Genomic DNA, 27,950 nt, shown 5'->3' on the forward strand with positions numbered 1-27,950 from the left:
ACAGGGTAAACGGTGTCGAAGTCATTTCTATTCACTATTCCGATTGTAGAGATTCCGAGGGAGTTATGGAATAAGTTTATTGATTGCCACTCTTACTTACTTCGTTTTCTAGTATATCCAGTTCTTCTCCTATTTCTTCTAAGTTAAGGTGGTTTTCAGAATTCCTGTGTGGTTTTCGACAGCCCAAGTTCTTGCTTTAAAGTTGCTTGTTATGCATCGTATTTTTCGAAACAGGTCTCTTGGCTGGTTTTTTGATGGTGGCTCTCAATTTCCTTGTTTTTCAGCCTTGAACCTTCGTTTTATTAGTGCATGGCGCATAAACTTAGATAAATCAGTGGTAGAACGTTAGACAGAAGTGGTATATAAGAGTAGTCATCCATAGGTCGCTGGTAATATTTTCACCGTTTACATTTTAGGTACTCCAGTAAGACAAAATTCTCAAAGTTCCCAAAACTCCCAAGATAGCCAGGATGAAAGAATTATATCGCAACAGCCGAACGCTACTTTCCAGAAACCTCCAGTCAAACCAAATTCCACGTATAACCAAAGCTTAAAACAACGTATCAATAATCTAGTACTGAAGACTCTACAAGAAAACACTGGTAGAGAACAACGGCAAGGCATGATGAACCAACATATCACGCACACCGATAGCTGGAAAACGAAACTCTTTCAGAATACTAGGTAAGTAAGCAAATATAACATTGACACGTTTGCTATTTAACGACGTTCTACACCTTCGGCAAAGAATTAAGGATTTGCAGGAAATTTTATTATGTTATAGTTTACTTCAAAAAACTAATATGTACTTGATTTTTTAAAAATTGTTTTACCGTGCCGTTTAATTACTGTTAAGGGTCAAAGTTAAGTTTTAACATGGACTCTTATGGGAATTCTTAAAAAGTTAATAACTTTTGACCCAAATTTACGATTTTTAATTATTTGTGCTTAAATTAAAGGTTTTTTTGTAAGGAATAACATATTAAAAAATGAGGATTGTTTACCGTACCATTTATTTTTAATTTATTTATTATAATTAATTCCGTAATTTATTCCGTAATTGATTATAATTTATTTTTATAAAGTATTCAATACTGAAATACTGCAAGCGCCAGTTAACTTGGCGAGACGCATTGCACAGTGGCTTATGGGATGATCATCAGTCTCAGTGTCGTTGTGCGTATTCGCTGTCGCCAAGTTAACTGGCGCTTGCAGTACATATGATTTGAGTATTCTGATATAAATGCATTGTTACCAACTTTCGCTTGCATATAAGTTTCCCCCCTTTCCTCTGAGAGGCATACCCCGCAACGAAGGTGTAGAACGTCGTTAAGAACACGATGTGTAATTATGACATAACGAGACAAATAAAAAAACGTTTTAGTTTAAAAGAGACACATTTTATACGTTCTATGTGATTAATTTTAAGACTCATCAATTTAAATATTTAAAAAATTCACAACCATAGTTGAGGCTTTTACAAAATATGTATATTTTTATATACGTATAAGTTGAGTGTATACCGAGTGGTGAATTGGAAAACGGGCCATAGGAAACTCAATGTAAAATTCTAAACTGTTGAATTCCTGCTTCCCTAATTATTTTACATCAAAAGACATTAGAAACTATTTGTAGAGGATTGAAATCTGTATTGAAAACAACTGTTAAAATTGTTCTACGAATTAAACATATTCCAAAATTTTGTAAAAATCTAATACATTTTTCAGTTTTTCAGCCCAAAATTAGGCCACACACAGTGCAATAATGTGTCAAAATGAAGTTATTATTTTCACATTTTTTAACTGTTAATATTTTTATTTTATCATTTATTGATTAAAAACAATACAGTTGATAAGATACCCTCAGTTGCGGAGAAAATATTAGTAATAGGGGAGTGCAATTAGAACGAAAATATGCATTGTTTCGGAAAAATTCAAACAAGCTTATATTTTTCTAAAACTTTTTTGTTAGTTTATATACATGTTAAAGAGTTCTACTCGCAGATTTGGCCGCTAATTGTTTATTAATTGTTTAAACAGTAACAATTGTTTTGTATGAATAATTTTAAAAATATCGTTAAATTCATCATTTTACTTTGATCAAATATGTTTCTATTTTGTTTTTGATTATGCTGAGTCCGAGTATGGCATTGCAATTTGAAAATTCTTATACAGAAGCTCTTATACAGTGTGTCTGCGTAGCTAGAAACCACATGGAAAACTTTTTTATTATCAATATTACGAGAAAAAGTTATTCTTAATGAAATGCTCTGAATAGTCAAAAATCTAAAACTCAACCATCAGATACCAAATTTTATCAATATTATACGAGTTATGTCAAAAATATGAATTTCGTTAAAGAGTAAAGTACCTTTATATTCCAGCATATCAAAAAATGCTATTATGAAAAGTTGTTTGAAATTAGAAACTATGTCTAAATATACAATTACATCATTCTAATCGAAAAAAAATTTAATTTTTTCTCAAATTACGGATACTCATCATCATTTTATTACAATTATGATAACTATTTTATTATCACTTTTACGAAAAAAAGTTATTTTTCATACAAAAATCCCCTTGTTCTAAAATCTAAGATACAACCATCAGACATAAAATTTTTTTAATTTTATACGAGGTATGTAAAAAATATGAATTTTTCTTAAGAGTCAAGTGCCTTTATTATTCACAATATTTTAATTAGAAGGATGTAATTGAACACTAAAACAAATTTTTTAATTCCAAGCAACTTTTCTTAATAACAATTTTCGATATTGTGAAATGTAATGGTACTTTACTGTTGAGTGAAATTCATATTTTTTGACATACCTCGTATAACATTAATTAAATTTGATATTTGATGATTGATTGCATCTTAGATTATATACGATGCAGAGTATTTTATAAAGAATAACTTTTTTTCGTAAAACTGATAATAAAAAAGTAAAAAAGAGCTAAAAAAATTTTTTTTTGCTGAACATTTATTATTGCTGAAGCTTATTATTAAATGTATTTTAGGTAAGTTTTACAGAAAAAAGTTTTGATCACTTTGTACAAACATTTTTTTGGCTGGTAATTTTCGGTTTTTGTATTACATTTTTGTTATCTTTCTTAATTTTGTTAAAACGAAATAGTTTATTTCATTTCTAAAGTAAAGTAATTTAGTGCATTTTATAGATTACATCCTAATCTTTAAAAAAGCACTTATAAAGCTGTAATAGATCTGTTCAAACTTGAGTAATACCGTCTTAAAGTGGTGGTAATTCTATAAAACTACGAAGATTTCAAAAATTACATTTTTTGAGACGTCATATCATTTGAATTAACATCATTTAGCAAGATGATTGAAAGGTAAATTGTGCAAAACTGAGAGTTTTATAAGAAAAACTGTATTAGTTCCACATTTTTAAATCATTTTTAAACAAAATTCATGTAAGGCTCACTTTCCACCCACACCGTAGTTATACCCATACATTTTATTTCTTTCAATTATAACCGTAATATAGCATAATTATTCTTCTTTCATGTTCAATTTGTAAAATTTCAGTTGATCCATTAGTTAAAGAATTACATTAAAATAACTCAACCATGCCCTTCGCCGTACGTTAGTTTACAGTGCGCCAATGTTTGTGAGAAGGGTGACTTAAGCGTTATAATTAAAAAATTATAGAAGATGCAGATTTAAATTTAGAAAATTCTTTATATAAGGTTTTTTTGTAAAATTTTCTGAATTTTTCAATGGTCAAGTCAGTTTTTTTCTAAAATTTATATTTTCGGAGTTATTTAAAAAAACGTCTAATTTCGTAGTTCATTTGTTTAATAAAAAATGAAGCACCCACTTCTCGAGTAGAACTTTTTGATATGTTGTTTACTAAACATTTCTTAATGAAATTACAAAAAGTTCTATTTTGTTTGTTTTTTTTCCGAAGCGAAAATCTATATGCACTCCCCTATAATAAAGATTTTTTATTCAGTCAATGGTGTGAGCACTCTCAGTTAAATAGTAACTTGTGGCCTAACTTTTACACACATACTTACTGTGGCAAATGTATCATATTTTTCAAAATTTTGTGATGCATTTAAATCGTAGAACAATTTTAACTTTTGATTTTAATACAGATTTCAATTCTCTAGAAATGTTCTCTCATGATTTTTGATGTAAAATAATTAGGGAAGCAGGAATCCAACAGTTTAGAATTTTTCCACCTACCTCTACCGAAAGTATACTTTTCCGCACCTGATTGTAGGGAGCAAAGTTGTACTTTTCCTCCCTAGGGAGGAAAAGTAAAAGTGACGTCATGGTATTTCATTCATGAAATATAACTTATTGACGCCCTGTACAATATCTATTTTCTATTACGTAAGTATCTATACATTTTAACGTTTATTTATAAAACACCCTGTATTTTGCAGAATGGTAAAAAACAGTAAATTGTTAATTTGATTTGACAATTGACAGTTATATTGTACCTACTTGTTAGTTTTAGTTCTAATACATTTTGTTGGTTAGTTACATAAATGAATTTAGTAAAAATGAAAAAATTACTTTTTCCACCTACCTCTACCGAAAGTATACTTTTCCGGACCTGATTGTAGGGAGCAAAGTTGTACTTTTCCTCCCTAGGGAGGAAAATATTTTTCCTCCCTAGGGAGGAAAAGTAAAAGTGAGGTTACGGTATTTCATTCATGAAATATAACTTATTGACGCCCTGTACAATATCTATTTGCTATTACGTAAGTATCTATATATTTTAACGTTTATTTATAAAACACCCTGTATTTTGCAGAATCGTAAAAAACAGTAAATTGTTATTTTGATTTAACAATGTTTACATTAATAATTTGACTTATATTTGACAGTTGACAGTTATATTGTACCTCCTTGTTAGTTTCAGTTTTAATAAATTTTGTTGGTTAGTTACATAAATAAGTTAAGTAAAAATGAAAAAATTATTTGATATTTGAGGAAGGTGGAAAAACCATATGTATAACATGGGAGTAAAGTGCCTTTTCCTCCCTTGAATGATTACTGCCCTCCGCTACGCGTCGGGCAGTAAACTTCATTCTCGGGAGGAAAAGTAACACTTTCCTCCCTTGTTATACAAATAGCTATTTATTTGAGGAAGGTGGAAAAACCATATGTATAACATGGGAGTAAAGTACCTTTTCCTCCCTTGAATGATTACTGCAGTAAACTTCATTCTCGGGAGGAAAAGTAGCACTTTCCTCCCTTGTTATACAAATAGCTATTACATTGAGTTTCCTATGGTCCGTTTTACGATCCACCACCCGGTATAACCAATACATTTTTTTTTTTCGAAAAAAGCGTATACTTTTTTTTGAAGGTGCTGCAGATCTCTTTTTTTATTTTGTGTATTTTATCAAAAACTATATTTCTAATTTTCTTCGGATTTTTCCGCAAGGTTTTTTCCCCGTTTTTATACAGTACGTAAATCTTTCAGCTGGACATAGGGAATATACATTGAGATAATTGTGGCAACTGCGCTCTCTCGATGACAATATGGTTGCTAGCATTAAGGGGCATTAACCTCAAAATTGACAATTAATTTCGACTGACACAAATAAACGTCAAACCATGACAATGTAGTAGCTAAATATTTTTTAGCCTAAGCCTAAAGGAATGGGAAAACTGTTTAATTTTAAAATTAAATCAGTTTCAATTTCATAAATCAGTCTTTTGTAGGTTATAGGTATATTTTTTTATAGGTTATTTGAAGTAACTGAGTCGTTTAGGACATTTAAAAATTGGGCGAAACTCGTTCAAATCACCAAAATAGACTCCCAATTAACCCACACGTTTTTGGGTAGTTTGAAGGTGTTTATCCCATATTTCTTTGTTCTAAAGGACTTCAAATTTTATATTACGTATGAAAAACCTTGTTTGGATCTATTTTGAAGTCTATGAAATTAAAAAAAAATACCCAAAGACACTTAAAACACCGTTTTGGGGTATTTGAAGGTGGTGTACCTATCGAAAATATCTGAAAAAGAATTGGAAACATAGTCTTGATAAATAGACAGAATAAAAAAATTAGACCAGCAACCATCTCTAAAAGAGGTACAGGCCTTTTTCGAAAAAAAAAACACATTTTGAGCCTATGTACTCTCAACCTACAGGTCTATGAAAAATTGACATGTTTTGTGAAAGTCTCAACTATGCGTGTTTATTTTTTTTTGAAATTTTTAACTTAATGGCATCCCACAGAAAAAAAATAAAAACGAAACAATGACGTTTTTGTAGGTGGTGGGAGAGAGAAGATGGGTGGAAGGTTAAAAATTGTGCTTACTCTTAAAATCTTAATCACATAGAACGTTAAAAAAATGTAAAAAATTGAATTCTGGGGTGAGTGCATTTTGCCTATCTTAAGGTGAGGGTATGGTTTGAAATCAACATTTCAAGAACATTTTTGTGAAAGTATTCTACAATTATTTTATTTTTAAATCGAATAATCAATTCAGTACAATTCAAAGAATATTCAAAAAAAATTCAAGGAAAAATATTGAAAAATAAGCCAACGGTTGCAAATTTTTACAAATCATGCCAAATAAAAAATTCAAAAAGATTTGCGTTATGAATAGGCTATGAGTTCCTTGAGGTAACGATATCGAGTTTTTTAGTTTTAACGATTTTTGACTTTTTGGTATCACTCAGAAGTCAAAACAATGAATTTTTTTGCAAAAAACAGTGAAAATCAACATATTTATTACTGTTAAACAAAAAATATCTTGACAGCGTTACCTCACGAAATGTCTAAAGAAAATATATGCAAAATTTTAGGTGGATAGGTCAAGTAGTTTTTAAGTTACAATGTCCACCTCCTTTGAAAAAGTAGTTTTGAGAAAAACGCGTTTAAAGTTTTGACAACTTCGACTTTTTTTGGCTGTCAAATCGTAAAGTGATGCTCACCGGAATAGATTTTTGAATCGCGGAGTAATCTACAAAAGAGAAGAGGAACAGTTGTTGAATGTTTCTTACTACGCTTAAGCGTGCTGGCGCGAAACAGCGGCAAAGCGAGTCGAAGGTAGGAATATTCAACATGCTGTATTTTTGGTAATTTTACTTTAATCAATCTAAAAAATTTAGAGAGTATTCTTGAAGTTATGCACTTTCATGTAAAATAATAAAAAAATTGAAAATTTTATACTCCCCACCCCCTTACCGCAGGGGTCACCAATTAGCGGATCGCGGTCCGCATCCGGACCGTGAGCTAGTTTTGTGCGGACCGCGATTAAATTCAGAATATAGTGTTTTGCAATTTTGAAAATGTTTGGCCATGAAATTGTGTACTATGTTTGTCAACTTATATGTGCGTAGCCGCTTTTCCAAGAATGAACTTTATTAAAAATCGGTACAGATCTGAGCTAACAGATGAATCTCAACTCCCTACCTAATGAAAATTAGTTGAACTAAACTCATTCCAGACATCAGACAGATGTAACATTTTTTTACATACAAAAACAATTTTTTTAAATAAATTCAAAATGATCTTTTTGCCCGAAAATGTATTTTTAGGTTTTTTGGGCGATTTTAAACAAAAAAGGTTTCTTGTCATTTTTCTTAAAAGTTGATAGTTTTCGAGTTTTTCGAGCGATTTAAAATGTGAAAAATGCGAAAATACGCACATACATTTTCGAGGCTTAAAAACTCATGTGTAAATTATTAGTTTTCCGGTTGACTAGTGCTTAAATTGAAGCTTATACATTCAATTTCAAGATTCTTACGAGTAATCGGGGCTTATTTCAATATAGATCGTTGTTTTTTAATTGTTAATCGCTGGTCGTCGCACTTTATGATGCGTCTCTGTCGCATGTATACATATTATACGTACTTATGCCAAAAATTCCCAACAAATACTGGACATTTATTAAAATTTTATAATATATTATTAACATAGTTTTTTTAGATAATTTATTTATTTATTCAATTAATTATTGCCAATGTGCTAATTAAATACGCCAATCATATAGTGCGATACGCACCACATAGTGCGACTTGCCGCCGCGGCGGATTAAGTGTCGAGAGGACGCGTATAATTAACAATTAAAAACAACGGTTTAAATTAAAATATGTCCGATTACTTATAAGAAACTTGAAATTGAATGTTTAAACTTCAATTTAGGCACTTGACAACCTCAAAAATAATTATTTACACATTAGTTTTAAAGTTTATTTTCGCATTTTTTAGATTTTAAATCGCGTAAAACTCCTAATCTATCAACTTTTGCGAAAAAGATCTTTTTTGTTTAAGATGACCCAAAAATGATAAAAACATTTTCGTGGAAAAAAAACGTGATGTTTTGAATTTGTTAAAAAAAAGTGTTTCAACAATTTCTGCCTAAAAATTTCGTCCGGTACCCTTCTGATTTGTTGTTATGATGGATATATTTTTACCAAGTATCCACAAAGAAACCGAATCAGAACAACCGGATATAGGTAGCATTAGGTCCGGACCCCGGATGTGTTACAGGTTTTCGAAACGGACCGCCAGGGAAACTAATTGGTGACCCCTGCCTTACCGGACCCTTTATATTCTTCATCAATCAATTTAAACCCACATGTAAATAATTGTGCACATTGAAAAACTTTACTATAGAACGTCTGTGAAGTATTCAGGAATCTATTTATTTAAATTTTTCTCATTCTTTGCAGAGTAATTTGTACACCCCGTGAATGTAAATTGGTCATCGATGATATAATCAGTAAAGCAGAACGAACAAGACCCAACTCATCCTGGCCGTTCACACCGGAGAACGTGGTCGTAGCTTTCGATTGCGAAGGAATAAATTTAGGAGTAAAGGGCCAACTCACTCTGATGCAAATAGCGACTATGAGCGGATTTTGTTACGTTTTCGATCTGATTTCTTGTCCCGAGATGATAGAATACGGACTTAGGCGGTTGTTAGAATCTGCCACTGTTATCAAGGTAAGGTTTTTAGGTAATCTATAAAAATATCAAAATAATCTAGGGGACACTATATTAATAGCTTTAAATCAATGTTAGCTGCAAATACAAATAGTCCATTAAAATGTTACATTTTTTAGGCCGTACCTTGCATTTCTTAGAGGAGTCAATTTTATTTCTTTAATGTGTAGGGGGGATCAGTAGAAGCTTAAGTTCAAGTTTTTGGGGTCGCCATCCTTGTCCCCCGGTCGCCATCTTGGAAACGGGGTGGAAAGGGGTTTCGCGCTATATCTCGTAAACTACCAACCCTACGGAAAATGTATTAAAACATAAAATGTAGCAAATTAAATTTTCCACAATTTTGTTTCTATTTTTATCGTCAAGTGGCCAACAAAAAAGATATAACCAAAAATATGTAAATTTTTTTTTAACAAGTTTCCTTTTGGTTTCATTTTTCAGTTCATTTTAAAATAAAATAACATTATAGCAATTTTGTAGAGGGTTTTTCAGCGAACAATTTGACCAGACCAGATTCTCGAATGCTCATAGGGATACAATAAAAACAAAAGTTGCGCTTACTTTTCTATCTATATACAGTATGTCCCTGTAAGTTGTATCCATATGGAAAACTTCTTTATTATTAATTTTACGAGAAAAGTTATTCTTTATAAAAAGCTCTGCATGGTCCAAAACCTAAGATTTAACCATCAAATATCAAATTTTTTGAATATTATACGAGGTATGTCAAAAAGTTTGAATTTCACTCAAGAGTAAAGTAGCTTTATTTTTCGCAATATTGAAAATTGCTATTATGAAAAGTTGTTTGGAATTAAAAACTGTATTTTAGTATGCAATTACATCCTTCTAATTGAAATTTTTTTTTTGAAAAATTATGGATAACTAACATTATTTTCAGTTATTTTAATTCAGATAACTATTTTATTATTAATTTTACGAAAAAAAGTGATTCTTAATAAAAAGTTCTGCATAGTCTAAAATCTAAAATACAACCATCTTATGTCAAATTTTATCAATTTTATACGAGGTATGTCAAAAAATATGAATTTCGCTCAAGAGTAAAATACATTTATTTTTCACAATATCGAAAATTGTTATTATGAAAAGTTATTTAGAATTAAAAACTGTGTTTCAGTATGTAATTACATCCTTCTAATTGAAATATTCTGAACTATAAAGGTACTTTACTTTTGATCTAAATTTATCTTTTTTGTCATACCTCGTATAAAATTGATAAAATTTGATATAAGATGGTTGTATTTTAAGTTTTAGACCATCCAGAACTTTTTATTAAGAATCACTTTTTTCTTCGTAACATTAATAATAAAAGAGTTATCAGAATTGAAATAACTGGAAAAATGATAGTTATCCATAATTTTTCAAAAAAAATTTTTTTCAATTAGAAGGATGTAATTGCATATTAGAATATAGTTTTTAATTCCAAACAACTTTTAATTCTAGCAATTTCCAATATTACGAAAAATAAAGCTACTTTACTCTTGAGTGAAATTCAAACTTCTTGACATACCTCGTATACTATTCAAAAAAATTGATATTTGATGATTAAATTTTAGGTTTTGGACCATGCAGAGCTTTTTATAAAGAATAACTTTTTTTCGTAAAATTAATAATAAAAAAGTTTTCCATATGGATACAACTTACAGGGACATACTGTATATTCTTTATTCATACAATTTATTATGATTTTAACATTCCTATGCTATTATTAATCTGTTTTTGACCTTTCTTCCCACTATAAAACTTATAACTCTAAGGATATATAGAAAAGGCCCAAGAAGTTGTTTGAGGACAAATTCGCCGCTTCAGAAGAAGAATGACGCAACCGCAAAATGCAAAATTCTTAAGCAGAGCAAAAAAAACGATTTTTGATATCAAAATCATAAAGTATGATAAAAATTAGCCATTCACCACACCGTGGTCAGGATCTCGAGATATAAGCGTTTTTTGGGGTGTGCCGCTTGTATATGAAGTAACATAACTTTTTTCCTATTATATATTTTGACTTAAAATTTTCCAAAAAACTTCTTCATGAACTATGTTTTATTGTTGTGTTGGTTAAAATTATAAACTAAAAAGTTTGTCACTCAACTTTTTTAAGTAAACATGAAACTAACGAAATGTGATGACAAAATGTTTATAAATTAACAACTCTTTTTTTAATGTGTTTAAACATTTTGGACAAATTTCATTGTTATCTACATACTTCAAAGATGACACAGTAAAATTTTTAAAAGGAAATATTTACAGCTACCAAAGATACAGCGAGGTAAATTTGAAAAATCATCAAAATTGATTTTTGGCATTTTTGTATAAAATTTATTTTTTTTAACATGTTCCACTAACTCTAGATAAAAATAGACTTCATATTCGGATTCAGCGACCTCGAAAACATAAAAATAGACCAAAATTGATCATTCACCTTAAATTTGATTTTCGTGGTTGGCATAACGGTTAATGCCGCTCGTCTAATATATAGATAGAAAAGCATTATTTTTCTACGAGAATTCGAGAATCTGGTCAAGTTTGGAGCACTGTAAAACCTAGATAATAAATAAAATTAAACAACTTCATAGTGAAAATTGTTTATTGAAAAATTCTCTACAAAATCGCTATGATGTTATTTTATTGTGAAATGAACGTAAAAAAAGTTATAACCTCCAAAAGGAAATTTCTTACAAAATTTTCTCTTATTTTTGTTTATAACTTTTTTGTTGGTCACTTTACGATAAAAAGTAATAGATATAAAATTGTAGAAAATTTAATTTGCTTCATTTTATTTGAAATTAAATTTTCTGTAGGGTAGCTAGTTTACGAGATACAGCGCGAAAGCCCTTTGCACCTCTTTTTCCAAGATGGCGGCCGGGGGACAAGGGCCTCAACCCCAAAAACTTGAACTTAAGCTTTTACTGAACCCCCTACACATTAAAAAAATAAAATTGACTCCTCTAAGAAATGCATACTAAATGTAACATTTCAATGGACTAAAAAATAAATTTATGTGTTTTTATATCTTTTTTGTTGTATTGTCGATTATTGCACCAACTTGGACGATAATGCTGATAAGAATGGTTATAAAAAAATTAACAAACTTCAATATGCGTTTTTTGTCTATTAAGATAATAGTATATTATTCAACGAGCATGTAATGATGGCTATTACTCACCATGATGAAGTTTGCGACACGAGCCGTTGGCGAGTGTCGTAATTCATCAGAGTTAGTAATAGCCATTACATGCAAGTAGAATACTATACTTTTTCTACGACCTTTTTTATTTGGATTAGTAGAAAAATATAATAATTACCAACTACTAACATTATTTAAAACGAAATATTTTATTTTCATAAGAAAATATATTTTATATAACTATGGCAACACTGTTAGAATTACACTCGTTGAGCTTATAAAACAATCAAACAGTTGTCATTATGTCATGGAATGGCGGTGGCTTTTAAAAATAAGACATATTTTAAGGCAATTACATGAAAAAGAACGTGTGCTCTCAATTAAAATCTATTATTGTACAATGAACAGTAAGTAAAACAGAATTCATTGATATGAATTTCATATCCGTAAGTCCTTTTACGAAATTAATACCGATTGTTTATTGTTTACCTTTTAATAACGTCAATCTTAAAATGTCAAATGTTGAAATTTAAACGTAAAAAATATACTAACCCATTAAGAAATTTTATTTGCTAATAGGTATATTAAAAGTGCCATGCACCACTTGAATCTAATTTCAACCCGTGAGTAATGACACGCGAGTAACTTCAGCCCGTGAGTAATGAATTATTACTCGCGGGTAAAGTAATGGGTGTTATTATCTATTCAAAAATAGCGAATAATGAGTATATTATTAAACGGTCGTAGAAAAAAAGTATTATTCTTTATTGGTACACTTCGCGTCAAAAAAACTGGTACAACTCTTATAACCGAAAATCGTGTTTTTCAAGTTGTGTAAGTTGATCTTGTCACAAGTGTCATTCCAATTTCTAGGGCAACGTTGCCAGTTCAACGAAAATATTATATCAAACTAGGTAAAAACGGGACTTTGCGACAGACCGCATTTTTTAATGTACTAAAAACTAAAACAATTGTAATTTTCCGTCATCTCAATTAAGTATCCATATACATTGATTCGTGTTTTATTATAATTTATGAAAATATTTCAATTCAAAAATAATGATAGATAATAAATCTTGACATGACTTTAAATTATTATGTTTAATGTCAAATGACAATGACAAAACTGCATTAAGTTGTGTAGAATAAATAAAACATATTGGAAAAATTAAAAATTTAATTTGAAATTAATACAAAATGAATAACTTTTACAATTCGAAATATACATTTTAAATGTAATTTTTTTGTATTTAGATTTAGTGCAATTCCGTTATTTGTGATGGCAACGACGAAGTGATTCACGAACAATAATTGTCAGTCTAAACACAGGTTTACATTGGGAAAAAAAAGTGTACCAGTTTTATATGACGCGAAGTGTACTTGATTTTTGATGTCTAATGTGGATTTTTATTTAGTTTTGCAATTGCCAATAATGGAGAGACATCATTTAAATCGCGAACTGCAGTGGCGTACCAGTGGGATGCTTCAGCTGGCAGAGGTCAAAGAGACGTTGCTGAGGTCCTCCACACGAAGAGAAGTGTCATTAATCGTTTGTGGTTACGGTTTCAAGAAACTGATGATGTTGCTAAAGTTCATGGGCCGTATAAGGATAACCAATCAGATTGAAGACTGTTTAATAGGTTGCAGGCTTTGCGAGATCGCACTGTAACTGCATCAAAATTACAAATGAGGCTGCAAGAGACCCATCAGGTGTTTGGTGGCCAAACCATTAGAAATAGACTGCATGAAGTAGGGTAAATGCTCGAAGACCTGTGAGAGTGCCTGTGTCATCCACAGGAAAGCGCGCTCATCGACTTCAGTGACCACAAGAACACGCAAATTGGCTTAGACGTGAGTGAGCCTCTACTTTCTTCACAAATGAGTCCCGATTTGGATTTGCACCAGATACAAGACGGACAAGAATTTGGAGACGGTCTGGTAATGCTTAGCGATTGGCCGTCTTGCAGGAGGTTCATACACTGCCGCCGTGCAAGGCGGCAGTATAATGGTATGGCGTGGCATCACTCTTGGTGGAAGAACCAATTTCTTTTGTCTGGAGCATTTTCTAAATGCAACAGACTATCGCGATATTATTCTCGAACCTATTGTTGTACCCTTTGCACAACAAGCTGGTCCCCAATTTCAATTAATGCACAACAATGCGCGTCCGCATACTGCCAGGGTCGTGCGAACATTCCTCGAAGATAATGAAATTGAAGTTTTGCCATGGCCTGCACAATCGCCAGATTTAGAGCCAACTGAGCACGTATGGGACATATTGGCAGACTTATTTTACAACAAAATGCCTTTAATACAAGACACTAACTGTTTGAGGACCTTTTAATGGAGTGGAACAGAATACCGCAGCAAGACATTGACCATCTGATCATGAGTTTGCTTAACAGATGTAGCACACTAATCAACAACCGTGGAGGTCATACAATATACTAACTTAGCCAAAAGACTACTTTGTTGGAAGTTGAGGGGCAACAAATTAGTTTTTTACTTTTACTAAACTTTGATATATCTAGTTTTTTTACTTTTCTTAAGAACTACTGCGATTATTCTAACAAAAAAAAATGTTTATGTTATATTCGGGACACTTGTTTATATATTTTTTTAATATTTGAACTAAATTTGAAATTCTTTTGTACTTTCGCATTTTATTTTTGTTTCCTAGATTATTTTGATGTGTGTCTTACACTCCTACCGGAATAGGAATAGACGTGAGCTGCGCGCAAACCTTAGAAGGGATGCAGAATTCATTTGGGGCTTAAATTACAGAGTTGCCACGGTTCTTACAAATATTTACTGATTTCTTTTGAAATGTTGTTTATAACGAGTTGCATATCATTATTATGGTTATTTAACAATGTTCGGTTACTATAAATTCTTCGTTGGTGTCGTTAGTTTCTGTGTAATAAATCTGAGAATATATCTTCGCTATCAGAATCTTCACTTAAATTAATAATACATGATTCTATGGCAGCATCAAATAATGGCTCCTTTTAAATGGAATGAAATAATCATTCTCAATAATTTTCACTTTGTCTACAATTCTTTTCAACTCTTCTACGGAAAATATTTCAAAGTGACAAATCTATTCTACAGAAATCTGACAATTTTTTAATAGAATAATTAAAAGTGAAATCTACATTTCGTGTTCTAATATTATTTTTTTAGTGCTATTCGGACAAGTTCTATCGGGTTTAAGTCAGGATGATAGGGTGGGAGCCTTAGTACGCAGCAGGAAAAGTAATATTTCTAGCTTCTAGCCAATCTATTTCTAGCTACTGTTTGTTGATGTGGATGTTGGTGCTTTATCCTCTTGAGTATTATGATAAAGTGCATTGTACATTACGGTGACACTGTTAAGAGGCAGAAAACTTACAATTTTTCTTCTAGCCACTTTCTGTAGTTGTGAAAATTCATATCATCGTGGTAATCACCCTATTTTGTTTGGAACTTACATATCACATAAGATCCACCGGCAAAACCTGCTTCGTTTCCTACACCCACAATGATTCAATGTTGGCCTTTGGAGACGGGTTTTTTAAGCCTACTGTATGTTCCATCAGTCCCAACTATTACTGCGACTATGGCTTGAAAGTAATTAGTTTCATCAGTAAAAATAAATCTTTTTTCGTTTCTAAATTGTTTAATCTGTCTTAAATACCGAAATGGAAGGTGTCTTATATAATATTTTTCCATAAAAGTTTTCAATTATTTTCTGTGTTTTCTTTTTTCAACGAAACCAGAGATTTCTGATTTCCAAACATATACTTTCTTTGCCTCCTTTATAATCAAATTATTCAACAAATAATCTCTTATGAATTTTGTTTACAGTGGGCACTTTTTTTCTGCAATTATATGAAAATTAATAATTTGCCGGCTTAACGAACCTTGTTCAACTGTTTGTAATAAATTGTATTTTTGAAGATTTTGTCCGCCTCTTATTAGAAGTGATAAAACCAGAAATACTTCTTGCTGCATTTCGCGGACCTCCTTTGCAATATTTTTAATGCGACACACAGAAACTCATGAAAAAGCAACCCACAAAAATCTCAGATTATGTACAGCTGGTTCCTAAAAACACTGATACGACTTTTAGTAAAATTTGATCATTTTGAGCAGTGTATTTGATTGGTTTGACATTATATTGCCTCGACAACTAATGGCCATTAGCATGGTAGGTACTGTGAATTTTTGCAGTTAGGTACCTAGTGTCATGTATAGTGTTTGTGTTGAGTAAGTGTCTTGTTACTTTGCAAAGTCGACGTCATTGTCTTTGCAAAGAGACGCTAATTGTATCCGAACGTCTGCAGTCCGGCCGGTGAGTACCGATCCCACAAGGACAGAAACTATTTTCATTTATTTTATAATAAACGAAAAATTCCTGACCCTGGTGAGATTCGAACTCACGACTATACGGACCTTTCGATCCAAAGGTAGGCGCTCTTACCACTGAGCCGCAGAGGGGGTAATTCATAAATTGTAATAATTATTAAGGTCTAAATTTTGATATTATTTTGAATTCCTGCATTTTATAAATAGTATGTAAATTATAGTTTTTACATAAAATATGGTTGTTGTCCCAGATTTACCCATACGGCTCACACTCCCTCTAAGGGGAAAATTGACTCATCCCAGATACCTACGGTATCAAAAGGATTGAGCTCTGGTGGGACTCTTTCCGTGTTATCGAGCCCTAGGTGACTTGGTATGCCGGAGTTTCTCCCAGAAATTTTCGTACTCATCTGGCCGTCGCGAGTAGTACAGCTTTCTGCATGGTCTTATAAAGATGTTCATTCAGACCCAGCTTTTTTATGCTTTCGAGGAGGGTCTTCGGAATGACTCCAGTAGTAGACATAATAATCGGTATCGTCTGGGTACCTTGCATTCTCCATTGCCTTCGTATTTGAATTTCTAGATCTCTGTACTTGGCGATCTTTTCAGTAAATTTACTACGTAGATTATTGTTGTTAGGTATCGCCACATCAATTAGTGTTGTTTGTCTTGTTAATTTATTAACTAGTACGAGATCTGGTCTATTATGTGCCACTGTTTGGTCTGTGAGCACAGTGCGGTCCCAGTATAGCTTGTAGTTGCCATCCTCAAGCATACTCTCAGGGACGTATTGATAAAACGGGAGATGGTCTGTTTGGAGAAGTCCCAGCTTGATAGCTATCTCTTGATGAAGGATTTTTCCCACTGCGTCATGCCGTTCCTTGTATTCAGTTGCAGCAAATGCCTGGCAGCCCCCTGTAAGATGTTGGATGGTTTCTTGGGCTTGACATCCATATCGGCATCTGTCGTTTTGAACCTGAGGGTCTTTGATGATATATTTCAGGTAATTTCTGGTTGGTATAACCTGATCCTGAATGGCCAGTAATGAACCCTCCGTCTCAGGGAACATCTTTCCTGATGTCAACCAGTAGTTCGACGCTATATTGTCGACATAATCTTGGCTGACCTCGTTGGGATGTCGCCCGTGCAGAGGTTTACCCATCCAGGCGCGCACTTTTTCGTCCTTAGTAAGGTGGTTTATGCGCATTTCTGGTTCGCTCAGTTTGATCGGTGTTGTGTCATCTACTGCGCAGATAGCGCGATGTAGAGTAGATGTCTCAGCCTGCATCTGAAAATAAGTTCTTAAATTAGCAATTTGTTTATCTAATTGCTCACCTATATCCATAAGTCCTCTTCCTCCTAGATTCCGTGGTAATGTTGTTCTTTCTACTGCACTTTTAGGATGGTGTTTTTGTGCTTTTGTGAGGTGTGTTCGTACTTTTCGCTGAAGAGCTTCTATATCTGTTTTTGTCCATTTAACAATACAAAATGAGTAGCTAAGCGCGGAACATGCGTAGGTGTTTAGTGCCTTAAACAAATTTCTACTGTTAAGGTGTGAGCGAAGCAGCTGTTTTACCCTTCGTATAAACTCAATAGTTATCTCTGTTTTCATTTGTTTATGGTCAATTTTCCGCGCTTGCTTTACTCCAAGATATTTATACATATCGTTTTCACCCATGGCCTCGATGTTCTGGCCATTTTGCATATCGAATCCTCCGGGCTGTACTTTTCCTCTGACTATATTTAAAATACGGCACTTATCTAGTCCGAAGTGCATACTAATATCATTAGAAAAAGTTTCTACAGTTTTTAGCATCTCGTCGAGTTGGTTTCGAGTGGAAGCCATTAATTTCAAATCATCCATGTACAATAAACACCACCACATTGTTGTTATTTTTGATGCTAAAACCTGCATCTGTGGAGTTCAATAGCTGAGATAGTGGGTTCATAGCTAGACAGAACCACAGAGGACTCAATGAATCTCCTTGAAACAGGCCCCGGCTGATTACGATATTTTCAGTTTCGATGTTACTTTAACCAGGTATTTGAAGGTGAATTCTAGTTTTCCACTCTGTCATTATATGTTGTAAAAAGGTCACTATATTATCATCGACTTTATATATTCTCAATATATCTATAAGCCATTCATGCGGCACTGAATCAAAGGCCTTCTTGTAATCAATAAAAGCAGTAAATAGATTCCTCTTTTTGGAATATGCTTGATTAGAAATGACTGAGTCGATGATAAGTTGTTCTTTGCAACCCATGGAACCCTTGGCGCATCCTTTCTGTTGAGGCTATATGGTATTGTTCAGAGCACAGTGTTGGTAGATACGCCGGGCTACACAGGATGTGACCAATTTATACAAAGTTGGAAGGCAAGTAATTGGGCGGTATTTTGCTGGATCTTGGGTGTTATTTTGATCCTTCGGTATTAAATAAGTGGTTCCCTGAGTTAGGAATGATGGTATATCCTGCGGATTAGAAATAACATGATTAATTAGTGTTGATAAGCATTCATGAGCACTCCAAAACTTCTTGAGCCAAAAGTTTTGAACTCCGTCTGGTCCAGGAGATTTCCAGTTGTGAAGCTCTTTGATGATATTTGAGACTTCTTCATTGGTGAAGGGTTCGTAGAGAGTAGTAGTGTAGTGTTGGCAGTTCTGTGCCGTATCTTCTATCCATCCAGCATTGTTGTTAAGAGCAGCTGGTGTGGAAAGTTGATTTCCCCAAAACTCATGAATGTCTTCTTGGCTTGGGTAAGACTTATCGAGATTTTCTACGGTGGAATTGAGTTTTCGATAGAACGCCTTCTCAGCAGTCTCAAAAAGGGCATTGTCGGATTTTCGGTTGTTACTCACTTTGTACCTTCTCAGTCGTCCTGAATAAACTGAGAGTCTTTGTTTTAATGTATCCAGGCACTGTTGGGCTGTGTTGTTTTCTGGATCGTATTTCTTCAGCTCTCCTGATGACTCTGGTACTTCTTACACCTCGTATATATTCTGTGACTTGACCAATATCCCTACGCAGCAATTCAATCTTTCCGAGCAGTCTTTTTTCCCAGGGTGCAGTTTTGCTACCAGTCCTTCCATTATTAGTACCCCGTCGTGTTCTGATCTTAATGCCCATTACATTAGCAATTGCTGTTGCTGCACAGTAGATTAGCATGTGCAGATACTCTAATGTGTGGGCTTCTACGACATAATTGGGTAGGACTTCAGTGTTCACAATTTGTAACAGCACACCTAGTCTCTTACAAGAGTTTATTCGTGGTAGCGGTGGTCTGCTAAGTGGGTTTGTTCCATTAAACTCTTGTACAGCACGTGCCATTTCGCTTACTAGGTTATCATGTAGCTCGTTGTTTTCCTGCTCTGTATTGTCAGGTTGAGTATCTTGTATGGCAAGCTCAGGAATCTGCTCATGAACTTCATTGGGGACTTGATCTTCAATTACAGCATCGTTATGAATCTCCCGTTCGACTTCGCCTCTGATGATATTGCGTCTAGTCTCTGGGATAAGGTTGTTTCTAATAATTACCCGGTATTGGTCTGATACTCGTTGCTCCGATACTTGAATATCTGGGTACGTCCTGCAAAATTCGGCATACAGCTGTTGTCGGTAGTCGATTGTTTCTTGACCGAGGTTTGTCACCTTGTAGTAGAAGCGCAGAATGTTTTCATTAATGGACACAGTCCATTTCATGCGCTGCCTCGGTCGTCCCGCTTGAGTGAGCGCCGGCTGATGATCCAGCGCAGCACCTTCGGCGGGTGGAGCTCTTGTTGTTGTTTGGCTCGCTTGTGGTTGTGGTTGGGCTGTAGCTGATTGTATGACAGGGGCCCGCCTCCTCAACACCCTGCCACCGACGTCCCGCATGCTGTCACGTCCAGCGCCGGCTCCAGACGTGCCCTGGCGATCCCCAGGCAGCGATCCTAAACATAAATTATTATTCTCCATTCTCATGGGTGTGCATTTTATACCTACTGCCAGGTGTCAGTTTTTATTCCACGGCAAGTATCCCTGCTACTCTCTGGGTACTGGCGCTACGAATACCCAGAAAGCATCCCCCATTCGCAGGGGGCCGCGCCTGATAGAAGAACTGACAAAAAACTCCCACAGGTGGTTGTTGTTATTATTTTTATTATTATTAAGGAATAGAACAAACGACTAAGCTCAACAATATATTAAAGCAGGAATTGTAACCAAATTCTGTCCAAAGGCGTACGATCTTTGAGCGGTAGATATTCTTGGTCTTCAAGACCTTGCTTTTTTTCAAGAGTATCTTGTTCTTTCCATCTTTTATTAATATCAAAAACTGTTGTTCTGCTTACGTTAAAATGGTTCGCTACGGCAGATAGTGACCAACCATCTTCTAATTTCGTTACAATTCTTGCTTTTAGTTCTTTGCTAGCATGTGGAGCCATTTTTTGAGGTTGAACCAGGTTGAACAGGATAAGTTATCTGACATATTTTAAGATTTGGCAGTGACAGTATGTAAATAATAATTATTTATCCTTCAAAGTACACTGCTCAATTTTCTACAAAATACGCTTTAAGAGTCGTATCAGTTTTTTTTAGGAACCAGCTGTACTATTCCTTTTATTAGAATATTTATCAAATTACCTATCATACTAGCCACACGCTCTTGACTTTTTTAAAGTCAAGTATTATTTCACGAACTTGACCATTCAAAATTTTTCGCTTCACTTTACAGTATTGATCCATTTGATTAAATGACCAATTAGAAAATTCATAATCACTATTATTAAAAATTGAGATTTTACACAAAACTTGTCAACATCGCGTATTGTCCCTAAAGTAAAACTATCCACATAAACAGCTAAGCGGCTATCGGTCAACTGAGCGTTCTCTGTCGTAATGTAAAATTTGATATCGTGCACAATATTTTCACGTCTATTCCTATTTCAGTTCACCTGTATATTAACAACAATAGCATATTGCGTTATTTTAGGTTGTCCACGACTGCAGGAACGATTCAGTGAATCTCTTCAATCAGTACAACATAACAATGCGTATGGTGTTCGATACGCAAGCTGCCCATGCCATTTTGACATATCAAGACACCAAGAGACCTGTTTATAAAGCCAAAAGTATAGCATTAAATGCACTGTGCGAGTGTTATGGAGCTCCAATAAATCCGATGAAAGATCAACTAAAAAGTATATATAGGTAAGACCTACCTCTTTACATTCATTCATTAAGCATTAGAATCCCTAGAGATTATTGGGACCGTGCAAGTTTGGAAAAGCGACACCTATTTCTACGCTCTGCACTTTTATTCGCACTTTTGATTATATTGGCCCATCATATGGTCCTGGTTACTGGATAATTGTCAAGGCCATAGTCAAAAAAAAAATAATAAGAAAAAAAATAAGATTTAGGTTATGTTATTTAAACGTAAACAATTGTATGTAGTAAATAAAATTAGTTATTAAAATGCAGTACTGCAAGCAAAATACAATTAATTAAATTTACCTTTATATAATAATTGCATATCATATTAATACGGTGGAGCAATATATAATTTTTCTTCTTAAATGACAGTACGTATGAAATGTACGTCAATTTGACAATTTCAATTGACAATATGAATTATTTAAGAAAGTTGCAATATTTCTCCGCTATTTGCGCACGATCGTTTCGCGTATCCCTTCCAAGTACTTGCACACCGCGAATAGCTAACGTCAAAATGGCGTTTAAAATTCTATTCTTGGTTGAGGTGGACTCCTCTATGCCATTTATAGCTTGTTGTGTGGCTTTTCTGCTGTCGTGAGTCTTTTTCATTTCTTCCTGTCCATGCACTGAACTTTTCATTTTTTCAGTCTTTAACATTCATTGTTTTTATATTTTTTTCTACATCATGTACTCATCTTCATCTAGGCCTTCCTCCACAACTGGGCCGTAGTGATGTCCAGTTAGTTATCCTTCTCAACATATCTGAGTCTGGGCGCCTCTATATGTCCTATCCATTATAAGCGAAGAGGTATATGACTATATTTTCTCCCTTTAATTCTTCTACATTATGGCCCAGTCTCGTTCTCATTATGTATTTTTCTTTAAAATTTTAGAAGGCTACTCTTTCTTGTTCATCGTCGTTGTTTCCATCCCACAAGTCTTATTAAGGTCATAAATATATAGGTTCATCTTTGTTCTCTTACCTAGAGGTTTGCTTTTCAGCTGATTTCTATTCATTCCAAATGTTTTCTTTGCCTTTCAGAATTCTTTCCTCTATTCTCTATCTTCCGGTTTTCCCTATTGATAGTCCCAAGTAGCTAAAAGTGGAAACGGTTTCAAATTTATGGTTCTGTGTTATACAGTGAGCACGTAAAGGTTGGAATAAATTCATTTTCTCAAGAACGGACGATTTTGGAAAAAAATCCCGAAACAGGTCAATTTTTATTTTTAAATTACGACTTTTTGGCATATGTATATGTATATCATACTAGTGACGTCACCCATCTGGGCGTGATGACGTCATCGATGATTTTTTTAAATGAGAATAGGGGTCGTGTGCTAGCTCATTTGAAAGGTTCTTCAATTCTCTCTTCAGTAATAGAAACATTTACATAATTATTTATACAGGGTGCCCAAAAACAATTTTTTTGAATTAAATTTATTGACATAAAAAGAATAATGTGGGTAATTTATTTATTTCAAAATACATTTTACTGCTATCAGAAAACAGGAAAAAGATGTTTATTTGGCAAATAAATATTGTTTTTTGCTTAAATTCAATATTAAATCAGCCACCCACCAGCCTCGGACAATTTTAACATTTAATTTAAGCGAAAAGCAATGATTATTTTTCAAATAAAGATTTTTTCTGTTTTCTGAGAGCAGTAAAATGTATTTTGAATTAAATAAATTACAAACATTCTTCTTTTTATGTCAATAAATTTAATGCAAAAAAAATTTTTTGGACACCCTGTATAAATAATTATGTTAATGTTTATATTACTGAATAGATAATTGAATTACATTTCAAATGAGTTATCACACGACCCCTATTCTCATTTAAGAAATCATCGATGACGTCAACATGCCCAGATGGGTGACGTCACTAGTATGATATATATAATATGTCAAAATGTCGTAATTTAAAAATAAAAATTGACATGTTTCGGGATTTTTTCCAAAATCGTCCATTCTCGAGAAAATGAATTTATTCCAACCTTTACGTGCTCACTGTATACATCTTTGCATAATTTTTAGCACATCTATTGCATTGTATTGTTTTCAGGAGAGATCAAAAATATTGGTCGAGGCGACCTCTGAGCAGAGAAATGGTCATGTATGCTTCTGCAGATGTACTAAGCCTAACGAACGAGAAAATTTATTATCACATGAGCAAAACTATAAAGGAGGAGAATCGGGGACTGATGTTGGAACTCTGTGAAGAACAGGTTTGTAATTTATTCACTCATTTTCATATTTCATATTCAGCTCGTAAAAGTTTGCGACTTTCTACTTGAAACCCATCCATCTTTAGTTTATTTAGAGTTTATTTTGTATGCTTATACTCATTGCTATATTACTTTTCAGATTCAAATGCATATCTATCCAGATGGAGTAAAAATTAAGAAACGACAAAGGAAAACAGAGACTGAGGTGGCCGAACTGAGACTAAAATTGGCCCAAGCTACGAAAAGTGTCGTTTTGAGTAACAGGGAAGTCCGTTTGTTGAGGTATATCGAACTAACAGACGATGAAAAGGAGAAACTCAAATCTTCCGCTAAAGTGGCCAAAAAATTAGAAAAACTGGAAAGTCTAGGTAAATAATATATTTCATTAATAATGTTTTAAAGTATGTATAAAAAAACTGCAATAATACACTAAGAACCACTTTTGTTACTGTTGAAATTGCCCTCATATTTTATTGGCCGATTTTGTTTCTTTTGTTATGCACATTCAAGTAGTCAGTAAATGTTTCCAATTATTGATGTACATTCATTTGTTTCATCGCAACTCGATTGTGACTCTGAGCATTCAGGAGATCTTCATAATATTCAGCCCTTTTCCTCAATGCTTTCATGCTTTTTTTCTTCATGAAAAGTCAACATTTTTTTGACTTTTCATTTCTACAATCTTCTATTTTTCGTATCGTTTATTATTTTTTTCTTATTTTTCATTTTGGGTCCAAACTTTTCTGGACCTGTATTTTTGTATCTAGTATTTCTTCGTTTAGGTTGTTTACATCTTCTTCACAAACCAAATAAATCAGTTAAAATTATCAGAACAGCTTTAAAAATTATTTTTTACAGACCTGTGTGATTATTGTTTTGACTTACAAAAAATGGAGCTGCTTTTAACGAATAATTTTACAATAAATAAGTTATTGATTTGAAAATTATACTGTGATGAGTGCACTTATAAGGGAGCGTTCAAGTATTACGTAACGCGATTTTTGAAGATCTTTGACCCCCCTCCCCCCCTACGTAACGCACTCTAATGGGCGTTTAACTATTGCGTAAGGCAATTTTTGAAGATTTGTGACCCCCCCCCCCCTCCCAACCTGCGTTACGTAATACTTGAACGGTCCGTAACCAGCAAAATGACGCAAAGGACGGAAAACGCAATACGTTGTGAAATAAAAAGAAATTAAACTATGCTCTGTTTTTAAACCAGGAGGATTCAAATTTACCGCGCCGTAATGCTTGTTTGTAATTGGTCCAACCTCAGGCAAGTTTACGCTACGATTATGAAATTTTGACACTATTGGCATTTCATAGGTTGTTACATCATTGATTTTTTGTTTTCTGCGTTATTCCTTTAATTTTTAGATTTTTAGTCTGCTTTTATATGAAAAACAGTTGTTTTTAGAATTCTTTAGCGACGTATTAGTATAATATGGGAAACTCATGGGGAGGCCTTTGTCTAGGAGTGGATGCAAACAGGCTGAAGAAAAAGTATAATATAATATTTATGGATTACCGTCGAAGGTCGATATGATCAACCAAAAAGAAGATGTATTTGGTGATTTTTCTAATGACTTTCTTGGGCGTGAATCTGTCGTTTTAGTTTACTCCTCCTGGTTTAAGAACAAAGCATAGTAGAGGTGGAAAATTATCAATAGAAAGCTATAAAATATACATTTTATTGATAGTTTTACACCTTTAGACGTATCGAAGGAGTTTGATAACTGCCACTGTGAGAGGAGAATTTTATAAAGTTCTCCTGTGACAGTTTGACTCTGTAGTGGGAGCACGCAAAATAGGATTCTATTTTAGTGACGTCACGTTGCCTAGCAGCCGTCGATTCTTGCATTGTGAAATTCGATTTTGTGACGTCATCAAAATAGAATTCTCTTTGGCGTGCTCAGGGCCCTGATACGTCTAAAGGTGTGAAACTAGCAATCTTCTTCTTAACGTGCCCTATCAAGTCCCCTTGACGTTGGCGATTAACATGGCAAAACTGTCTCTGTCTCGAGCTATTCTAAATAGGTGTTCTGCTTTCTTTATTCCTGTCCACTCCCGGATATTCTTCAACCAAGAGGCCTGCTTTCTACCAATTCCTCTGCGTCCTTCGATTTTACCCATCATAATAAGTTGAAGAATATTATACCGGTCTCCCCTTACTACGTGTCCAAAATAGGCCATCTTTCTATATTTGATGTTATCAAGCAGCTCGCGGGTAGCATTTGCTCTCTTAAGGACTGCCACATTTGTCAGCATAGCCGTCCATGGTATTTTCAGAATACGTCTGTGCAGCCACATTTCAAAGGCCTCCAAACGGTTAATGGTGGATATTTTTAATGTCCATGCTTCGACACCATACAAGAGGACTGACCAAATGTAGCATTTAATCATGCGCTTTCGAAGTTGAAGTTGCAAGGTATCATTACAGAAGAATGACCTCATTTTTAAAAATGTCGTGCGGACTATCTCGATTCTACATTTTATCTCTTTATCTGGATCTAGTTGTTCAGTAATATGGCAACCAAGATATTTAAAACTGGGTACTCTTTGAATTATGTGACCATCAACATATAACCGTGAATCTTGATGGGCCAAACGGCTAAATACCATGTATTTTGTTTTTGAACAGTTTATATTTAGGCCAAACTCTCTTCCCACTGTGTCAATGGCATTTAAAAGGTGTTGTAATCCATTCATATCATCACTTAAAATAACTGTATCATCTGCATATCTGATTGTATTTATCAGAATTCCATTAACTTTCACACCCCATTCCAAATTATGCAGCGCTTCCTTAAATATTCTATCTGAATACAAATTGAACAACAGTGGGGACAGTATACAACCCTGTCTGACACCTCTTTGTATTTTGCATATTTCTGTTGATTTTCCATTTATGCAAGCTGTCGCTGTTTGACGCCAGTATAATTTTTCTATGATTCGTACATCTTGACTATCAACTCCTTTATCCTTTATTATTTTAATTAATTTGTGATGTTGTACTCGATCAAAGGCCTTCTCATAGTCAATAAATACAGCAAAGACGTCTTTCCTTTGATCTCGGCATTTCTGCAATAACACATTTAGTGCAAAGAGTGCATCCCGGGTTCCCAGTCCATTTCTGAAGCCAAATTGTGTTTCATCCTGGTCTTCTTCACATTTATCTCTGATTCTACTGTGGATGATACGTAGAAAGATTTTCAAGGTGTGGCTCATAAGACTTATCATTCTATAGTCGCTACAGTTTTTCGGACGTTGTTTTTTTGGTAGGGTTATGAATTCGGACTTTAACCAATCTTCAGGGATATCACCAGTCGAATAAACATTGAAAATAGCAATATAAAACTAGCAATATAATGTATATTTTATAGGTTTCTATTGATACTTGTTTACCTCTACTAGTTTGATCTCTTTTTATTTCACAACTTATTATGTTTTCCGTCTTTTGCCTTATTTTGCCAATTAGGGCTCATTACTGCATTTAGACAAAATTATTTATAAAAAATACTTATTTTCCTGCTTTCCGGTAAAATATAGTGGTATATCTCGAAATTAACTTACATTTTTAGAGAATATGAAGAAGCCACTAAACTAAAAGTTTAAACAATTGGGCATGCACGTCATAGATTTAATCATAACCCACCGATACAAATTGATGGCAAACAAATTCAACAAATTTTTCGTCATGTATGATTAGTTTTTTCGCTACCGTCAAGTTTAGCAGGAAAGCGCTTTTGACAAATAAAAACGTATATATTATATTTACCACAGCAACTACCGGCTACACTGTTTCTCTTTGTCTTTAACGATTGTAAAACAAAGATAACTATCTGTAATATAAGTGTCAAAATCATGTTGTTCTATAGAAGGTTATGTAAGATGTTTGTGTGTTTATTTTTTTCTTCTTCTTTTATGGCCTTTGGGAGCTGTGACCATTTAGCCAGCAATATTTCTTAAAATGAACGCCTAACTAAACCTACACAACAAGACTATTTATTACGAACCTAATCGACCAATCAAGGATAGGAAAGGGAAAGTGAAGTTGGTAAAGTGTCGTTAAAATATAAACTGAATAAATAAAATA

General features: G+C 33.6%; 1 protein-coding gene across 1 annotated transcript in view; it reads left to right on the forward strand.

The window, feature by feature from the left end:
• LOC114328693 (uncharacterized) overlaps positions 1-27,950 on the forward strand; it is a 111,303-nt gene that overhangs the window by 50,366 nt on the left and 32,987 nt on the right. The window contains exons 5-9 of the mRNA XM_050646010.1: positions 417-684; positions 8,671-8,944; positions 21,403-21,620; positions 23,692-23,854; positions 23,994-24,222. Coding sequence (XP_050501967.1) covers positions 417-684; positions 8,671-8,944; positions 21,403-21,620; positions 23,692-23,854; positions 23,994-24,222 — 1,152 coding nt within the window. The remainder of the gene's footprint in view (positions 1-416; positions 685-8,670; positions 8,945-21,402; positions 21,621-23,691; positions 23,855-23,993; positions 24,223-27,950) is intronic.

The sequence above is a fragment of the Diabrotica virgifera genome, chromosome 3 (assembly GCF_917563875.1).
Source record: "Diabrotica virgifera virgifera chromosome 3, PGI_DIABVI_V3a".
NCBI lineage: Eukaryota > Metazoa > Arthropoda > Insecta > Coleoptera > Chrysomelidae > Diabrotica > Diabrotica virgifera.